This window comes from Juglans regia, chromosome 12 (assembly GCF_001411555.2).
Source record: "Juglans regia cultivar Chandler chromosome 12, Walnut 2.0, whole genome shotgun sequence".
In the NCBI taxonomy this organism is placed as follows: Eukaryota; Viridiplantae; Streptophyta; class Magnoliopsida; order Fagales; family Juglandaceae; genus Juglans; species Juglans regia.
In genome coordinates, this window is record NC_049912.1 from 27814020 (window position 1) to 27828332 (window position 14313).

Here is a 14313-nt window from a genome sequence, read left to right on the forward strand (position 1 = left end):
GAATATCATTTTATAGCAGTGACGAAACAAAACCACCAAAACCCTCAGGCGTGAAAGGACAAAACTTAAAAGCAAACCATAACAAAATATCCAAAAAATAATAATAAATTATAATAATAAATTTTTTTTTTATCCATCCAATTTCACACTTTACATTCTATAAAAAAATATCTATATATTTTATAAAAAATACTCTCACATCTTATAAAAAACTATAAATATATGATATGAAAATAAATAGTAACTGATACATAACATTATTCATAAAATAATCTTATAATTTTTGAGAATTTTTTTTTTCAGTTTAATGTTAGTTTGGAAATTGAAATTATATGAGAATTTGTAAATAATAATGAGATAATTTGAGTTGAGTATTTTTTAAGATTCGGGAAAGGAGAAAGAAAAAGTTGAATAAAATTATTATAAAGTTAAAATATTATTAGAATATAGTTTTATAATATTATTTTTGTTTCGATATTTAAAAAAATTAAATTATTTTTTATTTGAAAATTTTAAAAAGTTGTAATAATTAGTTTGAAAAAAGTTATATTGAAATTATGTTTAAGAATGAAATAAGATGAGATAAAAATTATGTTTGAAAAAAAACCTTTTTTTTTCCAGTTTCAATAAAGAGAAATGATATTTGCAGTCGTGTAGTGTGGAAGCGTCACACAATTACTTTGAAAAAAGTAAATAAATACGATACCTGTATAAAAAAAAACTATTTTTTAATAGTGGATCGTCCTTTTCTTAAAAAATATGGTATGACACTTACGTATTTCATGATTATATGTAACATTACTCTTCAATAAAATGATACTAATATTTCTAATCTCATGCTCAGAAAGACAATATTCTCCAATTTTCATTTCAATATAGACTAAGTTGTCATTTAGATAGTGAGTTGAGATCAGATCAGTTGAGGCGTAAGTTGATTGTTTAATAAAATATTATTATAAAATATTTTTTAATATTATTATTATTTTTAAATTTAAAAAAATTGAATTATTTATTATATTTTGTGTGAGAATTTAAAAATATTGTAATAATAAGATAAGATAAGATGAAACATGCTTTGTATCCAAACCAGACCTAATAATATTTTTAATATAAATTTTTTCATTTTTAATTATATTTGATTATTTGTCATATTTTAAATACTTTTACATGTGAATCGGGTAAATAATATCCACTTGAAATATTTAAATAATAGATACGATGAAAAATGATAAAATTTAAAATAGAAAATATCATTTATTTTCAATATATATATAAATACGAAACATCAAACAAAAGAATGTTGAAGTGAGTTGAGTTGAGATGATAAAATATTGTTAGAATATTATTTTTTAATATTATTATTATTTTAAAATTTAAAAAAATTGAATTATTTATTATATTTTATGTTGGAATTTAAAAAAATTGTAATGATGAGTTGAGATGAGTTGAGAGGAGTTAAGGAACCAACCGAAGCCGAAATAAAAACTAGAACTAGAAAATAAAATTACAAAAAGCATTTTATAAGTTTAAACAAAGGGTAGTGTTACTATGCTACCGAAACTTGTCCACTTGATGTGCACTTTTTTTTGCATTTTCTTTTAAATATATTTTAAATATCTTTAAATATTTTTAATTATTTTTTAAAAAACTACTAAAAAATAAAAAATAAATTAAAAGTAAAATTAAGAAGACAAACTTAGATAGTATAGTATCGCTTTTCTTGAATAAAAGACATAATAATTTATAAATTTTTAATTTGCATGTTATCGTGTCTAAATATTTTTAAAAAGAAAAGTGGTGTTCACAAGTGGACAAAAGTAGTATCAGAATGTCCAAAATGACCAAAGGTACCGTTGAGATATTTTGCAGTTTTTTTAATTTTCTAATGGTGTATGCTTAACTTTATTAGGCATGTGACCCGTGAGACTCGTATCAATGAAAGTTACATTCGAGGTCTGAGATGCAATCATACAAAATTTCTAATGTGAGCTCATTAAATTCCTACCTCCCTATTATTGCCTATTTTAATTTGATATGTTATATTATATTATAAAATTATTTTTATTATAAAATAAATCTAAAGTATCATATTAAACTATGTTAATTTATAAATTTATTTTTATAAAATATCCTTAAAGATGTCATACTTTTCTCATAAGAATTTACTTAAAATATATGGTATGAATTTGATTACAAAAATTAAAATAGAAAACAATATTTGCCTGTTAAATATTAGAGACGGTATCTACTTTCTCTTTTGATAATGAGCAATTCTTGATTTCAATTGTTTTAGGCTTTTATTTTAAATAATATATAAATAGTAGTGAAATAGTTTGTAAATAATAATAAATAATTTATAAATAATAATAAAGTAGTGCAAGAATTTTAAGAAATCAAAATTTTTATGTGTAATCACTTTTGCGTACTCCTTTGCGCATTCTACTAATGTGATTGGTTGCGTTATTTTTTTAATATAAAATAATTAATTTACCTAATCATATCAGTGGAATGTATAGAAAATATGCAAAACTGACTATATGTAACATAACTAAAGGTGTAACCGGTTTGGATTGATCCGGTTTTAGACAAATTTTGGAATTGAACTGGTATACAACGATTTTGCATTTTGAAGAACCGATATCGCACCGATTACCTTTCTAAACTAGTATTTATGGTTTTACTAATTCCGGTCCAGTTAGTCCAATTTTTCAATTTTTAATATATATTAAATTTCTAATCTTTTATACTTATATATATTAATATATATAAATATTAGTAATATACCATGTCACTAATACTATTAGTATATAGTAAATTAGTAATATTATTGGTATAATACTACTACTAATATGTCATTGATAATATAGTAATTAATATACTAATGTATATTAGTGTTATTGATATATTTATCAAAAGAAATATGTCAAGAATTTATCAAGTCATAAAATGTAATTAATATATATTTTATATTTAAAACATATGATCAAATAAATGTTCATGTTTAAAATTAAAACTTTATGTTATAAATTATAATATAACACGTTATTTCAAATATAATTATAATTTATAAAAATTATATATAATATAAAATTAAAAATTAATTAAAATTATATAAATATACAAATCAGTCCAATCCGGTTTTAGAAAATATAAAATCGAGACCGGATCAATTATGACCAATTTTTAAAATGGATGAACGGATCCAAAACTGGACAGAACCAACTGATCTGATTCGGACCCATTTGTTGATCCTCCGATGTATTTTTACAGTAGCAGAACTAGTAAGTCAAGTTGCGAAATATGCCGCTCAGGTTGGCACCCATTAGTCAAAGTTGCAATTCTTTACTCCTCTCTGTTTGGGCAATTCTTGGGTTCCCAGACTTACTTGTGCCATTGCAACGAAGTTTGCACCATTCACGGCTCGGGCACTGTGCTTCCTCTCCTCTCCTCTCCTCTCCTCTAAAGGAGAAGCCCCCACCGGGACACTTGTTATATACCAAGCTTCAATCCCTTACATGGATTCAATTATTAATAGACAAAATCACATCAATACAATAAAATTATAGAGTATAGAGATAATGTAATATATAATATAGTTATGTATTATTGATATAGAAAATGAAAAACAAGATCGAGAGACAATGATAAAGTAATCATCCCGTAATCAGTGATTAGGAAGAGGCCAAGAGCTACCTACCATACTTGAAGAAGAAGTGCAGGTTCCAGAACAAAAAAGGCTTGATTAAAGGTTGCTGATGTTGCAAACTTGTAATTAGTCCACATGGTAATCTCACCGTCGACATGGCCATGAACGGCAGAGACGTATCCATGTGTAAAAAAAATGTCACCCACATCACCTCTAGATTTGAAAGCACGAAAGCTCAGCCTGCTTGTTAACCCCCCTCCATTTATTCCAATTTATAATTGATAAAAAATAAAAATAAAAAACTCTAAAATAAAATATTATCTATTTATAAAGATTATTAAATTGTTATTTTAAATTTTTAATATATTTTATGGTATGTGGGCGGTGGCTCACCCTATCGTACTAATGCTTCCATCTACAGAGGAGAGGATGCGCTCCCAACCCAATTTAGCCAAATATATGGGCTTTATCCAGAAAAACTCTTACAATTAGAAGTACTTATAAATAGGCTTTGTTATCAGGCCAGGCCTGATCCATTATCCATTAATTAAGAAGAACCAGCGTCAAATAATGCTACATATAATTGTGAAGTGTGTAAATATCGTACAGTCGCTTTAAAAAAGAATGAAATATATTATTAAAAAATTAATTAATTTTTATGTAGATATCATATTTATTCACTTTTTTTAAAATAACTGCATAGCGTTTGCACACTCACGACTACAGATATCATTTCTCATAATAATCGTGATCGTAATTACTTAATAGATTAAGCGATGAAACGACATAATCAACAATTTAGTTCCAATATTTCTTGTTCTAAATTTAAAGGGCAAATTTAAACTTGTATTATATATAATTACACGCGTTAAAAAAAAGACACCAGTTAAAAATGATCAGTCCTATCAAAATGAGTTCATTCTCATCGCAAATAAGTCCAGTAAATAATCGATATTCTTGTAATATTCATTAATTTGATTGGTATTGAAAGTACGTACTAGATCTTAGGCCCTTAATATTTTCTTATATAAATCAAGGGAGCTCGATCGGGATCAAAGTTTCTGGGACACTAATTTATCATTGTAATGAATTACCTACCGTAGAAAATCATGATGACGAAGATGATGGATAAAATTAGTGATGATCGGTACTCAGCTTACGTGCATTTTCGTTGAGTTGTAGCAATCTTTTGTTAATCACGTACGTAATACGCAAGGGCGGAAGGGATCAATTGGCCAAAGGTACTTAATTCCCACAGCTTGCTTGCATGCACTTCGATCTAGATAATATGATCCTTTCTAATTAATTACCTACCAATCGATCGAGGAAAATCCTCCGTGTTGGTTACATCATACGGATGGATAAAGATAATATAGCCACTGATCTTTCATTTTCGTTGAGTTGTAGCAATCTGTACGTGATTTAGATTATACTTTGTGGGTCAAAAAAAATAAAAAACATGCATGGAGGCCCATACCATACGTCGTACGTACGTATTGCATGATCAGCAGTAGTAGTACCAGTACTACTATTACTACGATTGAATCGAAGAGCTTACTCGCGCACTTTCTCATGCATTTGAGCTGATGATGACGATTATATATATCAAATGATTATGATAAAAAAAAGAAGGTGAATATATAGCAATGAAATGGTTTGAGTTTCTATCTGATCTATTTCTACTAGTCTATACTATATTATCATTTTGATTCAATCGTTTATATATATATATATATATATAATCCTTTAACGTTAATGGGATTAATTCATATACGTACAAGTACTAGACGTAGAAAAAATTAAATTGTGTTCAATCATCGATGGATCGATGCATATGTCACTATACAACTTAATTAAAAGGGTTCGGGAAGTTCAACCCAATCCTTGCATATGCAAACGAGCCACATGCAATACATTACCAATTTCATGCAAAAAGCGGCAGTTGATGAGGTGAGCTCAGACCCAATTCATTATCACCATCTTGGGGAAGAGGCATCAGCCGAGAAAATGGCTCACTATCGCAATGCATCCGAAAATTCATCATTGACATCCTGAAAAAGCCTAGGCAAGTTGAAGTTGGTAAAACCCATTCACAATAATTACTTCATCCAAAAATGTCTGCTTGAAATATTGGAGTTACCTGTTACAGACATTGACGACCCACCGCCCTAGCTGTATACGTGAGTCGCGACGCGTAGCTGCCGTACGTCCATCGATCTATAACCCATGCAGTTAGCGCTCGCTAGCTCTCACAGGGAGATATATATATATCATGTACTCATGAAACTTTTAGCTGATCTTCGCCACAAACCCTAATAGGGCTAATATTTCTCTGCTGCATGCCTTCCGTTCATAGTACTACGTCCTTTAATTCAGTTTGCACGCTCTTCTAATTTGATGTACTCGATCTGGGGCTAGAGCTGGAGCCTTCTTTTGTTTTATTCTCTGATCTTTTATCTCCCTTTTCGCTTTTGTAGCTAATACTCAAAGTTTGAACTTGTTCCAGTTCAACCACTGGCCGCAGTACTGCAGTACGTACTAGTACCACTGATTTAATTTTTGGAGAAAGGAGGATGGCACATCACTGTTGCATCAACCAAAGGGTGAAGAAAGGGCTATGGTCACCAGAGGAGGATGAGAAACTCATCAAATACATTTCAGCCAATGGCTATGGTAGTTGGAACTCAGTGCCTAGACTTGCTGGTGACCTTCTCACTTTATTTTCTTTGATGATCATTCAAGTTTCACTTCTATTAATTTATACCTATAAGCAACAAATTAAGCTTTTAAAAACTTTTGTCTATACGTTTTTTTCCCTTTAGATATTGATTAACTTGTTGGTTAACACTATATATATATATGATGATACTGATCTTGTTTTCTTTATTCCTATTTTCTTTCTAATTTCTTGATTTTTCTTTTTGGATTGGATGTATATTTGATATTGCAGGCCTCCAGAGATGCGGAAAGAGCTGCAGACTGAGATGGGTAAATTATCTCAGACCAGACTTAAAACGTGGGAGCTTCTCTCCCCAAGAAGAAGCCCTAGTCATTGAACTCCACAGAAATCTTGGTAACAAGTAAATTTTTCTCCAACGCCTTCTTCTAATATTATTGCTTTAGCCCATCATCCTCATCATGATCGTCGACAACATGGTTGTGATCATGAGTTTTTCATTCAAGTGGGTAACTTTTTTTGGGACAGGTGGTCTCGTATAGCCAAGCACCTACCTGGAAGAACAGATAACGAGGTGAAGAATTTTTGGAACACAAGAATAAAGAAGAAGCTCCGGTCCCAAGATCATGCCATTCCTCATGCTTTAGCAACATTTTCTGTAACTGAGTATCTTAGTGGTTCAGAGCAAGGTGTCTCACCTCATGTTCTAAATCGGAATTTCAACTTGAACAGAAAATCCCAACAAGATCAGCTACACCAACCCCCTCCAATCAGGATGCTACAATCTTTAGATCTTAGTGATCATAGAATATTAGAACAGAGCAGTTGTAGTCCCAGTTGGGTCCATTTTCCACCTCTAATCCCACCACTCCCAAACTCTTCTAGTAAAACTTGGTCACCGGGGCATGATCATCAAACACACGATCAACTTGGTCCCAATCAACAAGATCAAAACTTCAGCATGAGAGCATCAACTCCGCAAAGCCTTGTTATCAACCCAAGAATCTCTGAACCGGATTCTGAAAATGCAATATTGGCACCCGAGATGCCGGAACTCTATGAGATCATCATCGGTGGGATTAATGTTGGTAGCGAGCGCAACTAGTCCTCCGGCAGAAATACCCCCACCTGCTGCAAGATACCCTAATGTTCTTCATTCCGCCGGTTATTTTGGTTCAGCTTGATTTATCACTTGCATAATTCAGGCATTCAAATGGAGTGCACCTACATGCATTATATATACCATCATTATAATAATCTTCGTCAGAATTGCCGCCACTCTATGAAACTGCCACTACTTTGTCATTAAGTCATTAAATCTTTCTCCAAACAGACCGAAAAACCGGGATCGACAATTATCGGGTATTTGTATCCGATAATTTGTGCGACTTAGTAATTAGTGTATCTCGGTCTGTAAATTATATATATAATGGAGATATATGGTAGAACAGATTAGCCTGGTTCAGTCTATATATGTTGAGGAAGAACAACGATACTATATTATATATAATATATATCCTTTTCCTACCTCAAAAGTTTAATTAATTTGTTCGTTGAAAAGCTTCTGATTTAGAGTGGGAACAATGGAGATATGGTTGGAATTCACAGGAAACCTGAGCGCTACAGTCAGTCTTCAGCCCTAGATTTGTCATTTGAGAGACTTCGTAGATGGGATGATAGAAGCGCCCGTCTTTTTATGATCTGTACTGCAAGTTTTAATTAGGTCTTACTTAATAAAGCTTATCATAGTATTAATATAACTTATAGTTCATAATATTTATTAATATTTAAAAAATAAATTATTAATACTATTAACAGTGAATTTTGATAATTTTTTTATTTAATAATTAAGAAAATATTTTTTAACGATGATCTTAATTTTTTTATTAGAGGAGGCCAAATCACTTTATCGAGAGAATTTCTCGAGCTACCCCTCAATAAGTATTGCACGATCCATTGTCTCAAAAAAAAAAAAAAAACGGAGGAAATATTTAACAATTAATTAAATACATAAAGATATCGAAAGAGCCATCTAAAGCTATAAAAGAGGAACATAAATGTTTGTCTAAAAAGGTTTTATAAATGAATTTAACTCGATGGGATACAAATGATATCAATATAAAATTAAGTTAATTTATAAATTTATTTTTATAAAATATTTTATAAAATTAAGTTAATAATATCAATAATATTATGTATAAATCAATTTCCTTATTATTATCACTTGAGCTATCCATTCTCTGTCATCTTTTCTATTTTACATTCTAATTTTTACAATATATCATATATCAACTTATCTACTTTTGTTTCATATCATTTAAATATTATACTTTTTAATTTTTTTTATTCATTTCAAATATTTTCTCTAACTATTAATGACTTCCTTATATCTTTTGATATTTGTAATATCTCTCCATATACAATGTCATATAATTATGTCATATTTTAAATTAATCCAAATTTATAAACTAAATCAAAATATAAATTAATTCAAAAAATAAAAAAAAATTATATAATGAAAATATTCTCAAAATATATTATGAGAATATTCATTCTCAATGATTATATAATGTGTATAAAGAGAATTGAATAAATGGAAAACTTAGCAAGAGGATGGAAGAGAAATTAATTAAAAATGTTTATAAAGATGAATAGTATTCTCTACATCTAGAGATTTACTGTAGTATAATGTAAAAGTATCTTTAAAATAGAAGATCGAATGGATGGCACTTTTAGAGCATTAGCATTGGATTGACCATCATATTCTTCAAATTTTGACTAATATTTAACTTTTTCACTTTTAGCTAATCATTCAAAACTTGAAGTCTACATTGGATTAGTCATCACATTCTTTATAATAATAAATTTTATTATTTTTTATTATTTATATTTTTTTGATTAATTTATATTTTATTTTCATAATTTTCAATGACCTTTAACAATCATATTTATTTTTATTTTTACAATCTAACAATCTATAATATAATAATCTCATATGTATATAGATAGTAAAATCTCATATAAATAAAAATCTTAAATCTATAATATAATAATCTCAAAAAATATTTTTAGACTTGCTATAGTTCTTTTCATATTTGAAAATAAGAATAGATTTATTATAGTTTATATTTTGGATAAAAATAATTTAGTTAATTCAATGTGGAGCAAATATGGATTATATTTGTTAAATTTGAAGATGAAAAAGTATTTGAGCAAATAATTTAGTTAATCCAATGCCAATGCTCAGAGTATTTTTTTTATATTTTAAAGAAAAATGTATTATAATGATCTATTGGAGTGCTCTTAATTCTTATACTAACCTTTTTGTTTCCAATCTAACCCTTATCAATCTCTCGACAGTCGACAGCGACGGACGGCACCCTGAGAATTGATATCAACTATCAAGTCCTTCTTGGATTCTTGGTGTTCTTGACCGCATTGGATAATACCCCTCGCCTTTCGCTATCCCCAAAGCCTTTTTTACTTCCCTACCAATTAGGGGTGTAACCGGTCCGGTCCGGTCCGGTTTTGGACAAAATCTAGGACCGAACCGGTATGTACCAGTTTTGTATTTTTCAAAACCGATTATGCCCCAATTACCCTCCTAAACCGGTACTTCCGGTTTTACCGGTTTCCGGTCCGGTCCGGTCCGGTTTTCCGGTTTTTTTTAAATGTAAAAAATATATAATAAAGTGTTAATTCTTATTATAAAATATTATTAAAAATTTAATATATATATTATGCTTAAAGCATATAATCAATTAAATTTTTATCTTTAAGATTAAACTTTTATTTTATAAATTATAACAACATTATCTTATATATAATTATATTAATAACATATGATCAAATAAATTACAAATGTTCATATTTAAGATTAACATTTTATGTTATTATTTATAAATTATAATATAAAATTTTTTCATATATGATATATAATTATATATATTATATATAAAAATTTAACATATAATTATATATTATATATATAAATATTTTGTATAATATATAAATTAATTTTTATATTTTTTTTTCCAACAGGTCCGGTTCGGTCCGGTCCGGTCCCAAAAACTACGGAACCGGAACCGGACCGGAACCGGCCGGTTTTCATAAAATAGGAACCGGTTCCGGACCGGACCGGTTCAAAACCGGACCAACCGGTCCGGTTTTCCGGTTTCCCGGTTTAAATTTACACCCCTACTACCAATCTTCCAACTTACTGTTTCTTTTCTCCCCATCTCTCAGTACTTTTTTTTGTTTCCTGGATTTCGCTCTCTTAATGGCTACACCTCCCCTTCTTTCCGACCCGGGATGGTCCGAGTCTTCGATTCTTCTACTCAAAAACCTAATCGAAATATTTGGAAACCCGCCTGGGCCAACTGGTGGGCCCTGCTATTTGGCTGATCCTCCGATCCGGACTACCTCGCCCCCATCGCCGGGCCATCAAGTAAGGAGCTAGTCGTCTCGGACCCGGAGTTAGAAACGAGCAGACTGAGGTCCAGGTTTGCACTCGGATGCTTCACCGAAGAAAAGGCGAGGCAGCTTCGAACGAAGACCATGGAGAGCTCTGCCTTTCACGATGTAATGTACCTTTCGTCGATTGCGTCTCGACTCACCTCCGATATATTGAATTGGTCCGAGAAGTAGGTCTCGCTGGAGATCCAGTAAGTTCCCTCCCAATGCTCCCACCTACGGTTCAGGTCAAGATCCAGGTTAAATGGGCTTGTAGCCGTGAGAATTTTTTTTTTCCCAGTTCCTCTATAGACCGATGTCACCTAAAAACCTCACTTATCGAAAACCAAATAGAAGCTGCCACGTAGGTATTCCTTTGTAAACCAAGTAGGGCGTATAATAGGGGATCACGAAAATCCCTTCCCGCTTGAGCTCCAAACTAGATTGAAAACCTTCTTCCCCATGCTACGCGTCCCCCCCTTCTCTCTCTTTACTGTGAAACAGTTTTTGCTATTAAACATTTATTCGACGTTGGTCTCTTACTCCCCCCATTGATTCGCCGTTAGCCTTATAGATTTTATTTCAATTTCTCACCAAGATATTCCTATACACTTTGTTATTTTTGCATATACAGTTTTAATATATGAAATTATTTAGGATTTTGAAATTATTTTTGCAATATTTGAAGAATTAGATTTTGTGGGAAATAAGAGACAGGAGAGGAGAAAAAATAACAGGGTGCTTGGGAATGAAAATAGGGATTGAGAGACAGAGAGAGATTGCTGAAGTTTGTGGAATTTGTGCATTTTAACGGAATGGAAAAATCTATTTAGGGAGGGAGAGGATATGCGAGAAATAGATGAAAAAAATATCAGAAACTAAAATGATACAAATGATTTCGCCATTCGTCGTTTGAAGCTTTTCCATCGGGACCGGAGGTCGTACAACGTGCAGTGGAGGTGTGTTTGGTTTTGTTGAAGGGATTTTCTGTGATTTTGCTCTTTTGCCATTTGCTATGGTGCTATTTTGTTGAAGGGATTTTCCCAGAATGCGACCTTCGTCCCCCATTCTCTCTCTCTGAAACATTCTTCATTTTCCCCCTTGTCTGCTCTCTCATTTTCTTCTTCCCACCCCCCCGAATGCCTCTGCCTGTCTGGACCTAGCGTCACTCTTGACTTGGCAAAATCCAAACCCAGTAATGATGCCAAACAATCAAAAACCATAATTGATTCTTCAGAAGTCGGATAATTCTTGGTGGAATAGATGGCGTCTTCCTTGACTAAGGATCCCAATTTCACAGCAGCACTTGCCCAGGCCATTTTAGGAAGATTTTTACATCAAAATCCAAATAGAAAAATGGTGAATGTTAGCAAGAAAATGAGGGCAGAGAGATAATGAGGGTTTTCGCATTTCGGAATTGACAGAGAGAGCGGGATTGAGAGTGAGGGAGTAGAGAGAGAGGGAGTCTTGAAGATTTAGAGAGAGAGGGAGAGCAGAGAGAGGGGAATCGAGAGTGAGAGAGCAGAGAGAGGGAGATTGAGTCTTTTGCTTCAGAGGGAGGGAGGGGTTTCGATCTAATGCGCCTCCTCAATTCTTTCGTGTACCGCACATGTGGCAATTTTTGATTGGGTTTCGATAAATGAGGGATGTCGGTGTTACCTGCAGGAAGGTTTTCTCTTCTTCTTTTTCCATTAATTTTCCTTTTGATATTATTAACGTTTGTATCATGCGTGTTGTGAGGTCATGGACAATCTAAATCTATACGTAGTTTGCGAATTGCGTGTATTTTTTTCTATCAAAGTTTCGGACAACATTAGATCGTTTGTTGGCGGTTTTGTTTTTGTACGTTTGCTCTAGGGAAACTATGGTTAAAGAAATTCAGGGGGAAAAAAACTATAATTATTTTCAAAGGTTAATTATGGAGACGAAACCGTCGAAACATGTTTCAATGTGATATTTAGTTGAAAGTGGTTGGAAGTTGCTCAGTTTAATTTCTCCTAATAAATATGGGCAGTTGAATAAAGAGATAAAAAAATTGGCTATAAAGAGGGATATGCGAACCAGGAGAAAGATGGTATCTTTTGAGAATTGGTTTGGATAATGATATGAGATGAGAAGATTTTAAATGAGTTAAATAAAATATTATTTTTTAATATTATTATTATTTTTAGATTTGAAAATTTTGAATTGTTTATTATATTTTGTATAAAAAATTAAGAAAATTATAATAATGAAATGAGATTAGTTTAGAGTGTTTTTATATCTAAGCGGGGCTTAAATGTTTTATTATTATTATTTTTTGTTTTTACGAAATTCTATTTTTATAGCAAAGAGATATAAAGTCTTTATAAAGAGATAAGGTCTTTTATATGATTAAGTATTAATTAGGAGTAATTGGATAAAAGGGATAGACTTGGTTTGTTAATTTCCTTCCTTGCGTTGAGATATATTTTTAGGAGTAATGCTATATGTAATCGTGGAGTGCGCAAGCGCCGTATAATAATTTTGAAAAAAGTGAATAAATATGAAATTCACATGAAAAAATAATAATCTTTTAATAGTAAACTTCATTATTTTTTAAAACGACTGCACGATACTTGCGTACTCTATAAATACATATAACATTACTCATATTTCTAGTACCTATTGGCCTTGGTGCTACCTTGACTTGCTCTAAAAATAATAAAATATGGTTCCTTTTACAGATGGTTGTATGGCATGCTTAACCATGGTCCATTGCCAATCCGTTTTGTATTATGAATACATAGTAGTTTCGGTTTTATTGTAAGACATTAAAAATCAGTGATTATAAAATATAATTTTAATGCCATAATATAAAAATAAATTTTCAATTGAAGTGTCTGGAATTTACACACCTATCAATAAACATAAAAATATAGTAGAGGTTCATTATTTTACATGGAAAGAGACCTTATAACGTGACCTTACGTAATCCGCACTGCTTGACTCTTTAGGCCTAGTTTGGATAGATATGCATTTATCTTATTTTGATATTTAAATATCATAAATATAAATATTTTTTAATTTTTAATTTTTTTATCTAATTATTATAACTTTTTAAAAATTTAAAACAAAATATAAAAAATAATTTAACTTTTTCATATCTAAAAAAAAAAATTATATTATAATAATATTTTAACTTCATAAAATTTTTATTTAACTTTTTATCTCACAACTTTTAAAATCCCATAAAACATTTAACTTAAATTATTTATAACTCATCTTATTTCAAATCAATTCAAATATCTACTATTATTCATGAATTACTCTTCTCGTACCATATCAACTCACCAATCAGGCCCAACTCTATATGCGCATTGACAGGTGGTGGGTCAATTCCGACCAATCGGGATCGGGTCCTCAGGACGCCGTCGTTTCTAAGACCAAATCACCTTTCGAGTTTCGGCCACACACAGCGAGCCTAACGTCTCCCACTTTTAAACTAACTACGTGGCGCGAGTCATATACACTACTTTCCTTGGCTTCCAAGCCAACTCTATCCTACGCAGTTAGCGCA

At 31.1% G+C, this 14313-nt stretch overlaps 1 protein-coding gene across 1 annotated transcript; it reads left to right on the forward strand.

The window, feature by feature from the left end:
- The first annotated feature begins 6219 nt into the window (after window positions 1-6219).
- On the forward strand, window positions 6220-7428 carry LOC108993120 (myb-related protein 340-like). The gene is made up of 3 exons (XM_018967885.2): window positions 6220-6349; window positions 6597-6726; window positions 6852-7428. Exons 1-3 carry the CDS (start codon window positions 6220-6222, stop codon window positions 7426-7428), a joined length of 837 nt encoding a protein of 278 aa, XP_018823430.1.
- Window positions 7429-14313: the final 6885 nt, after the last annotated feature.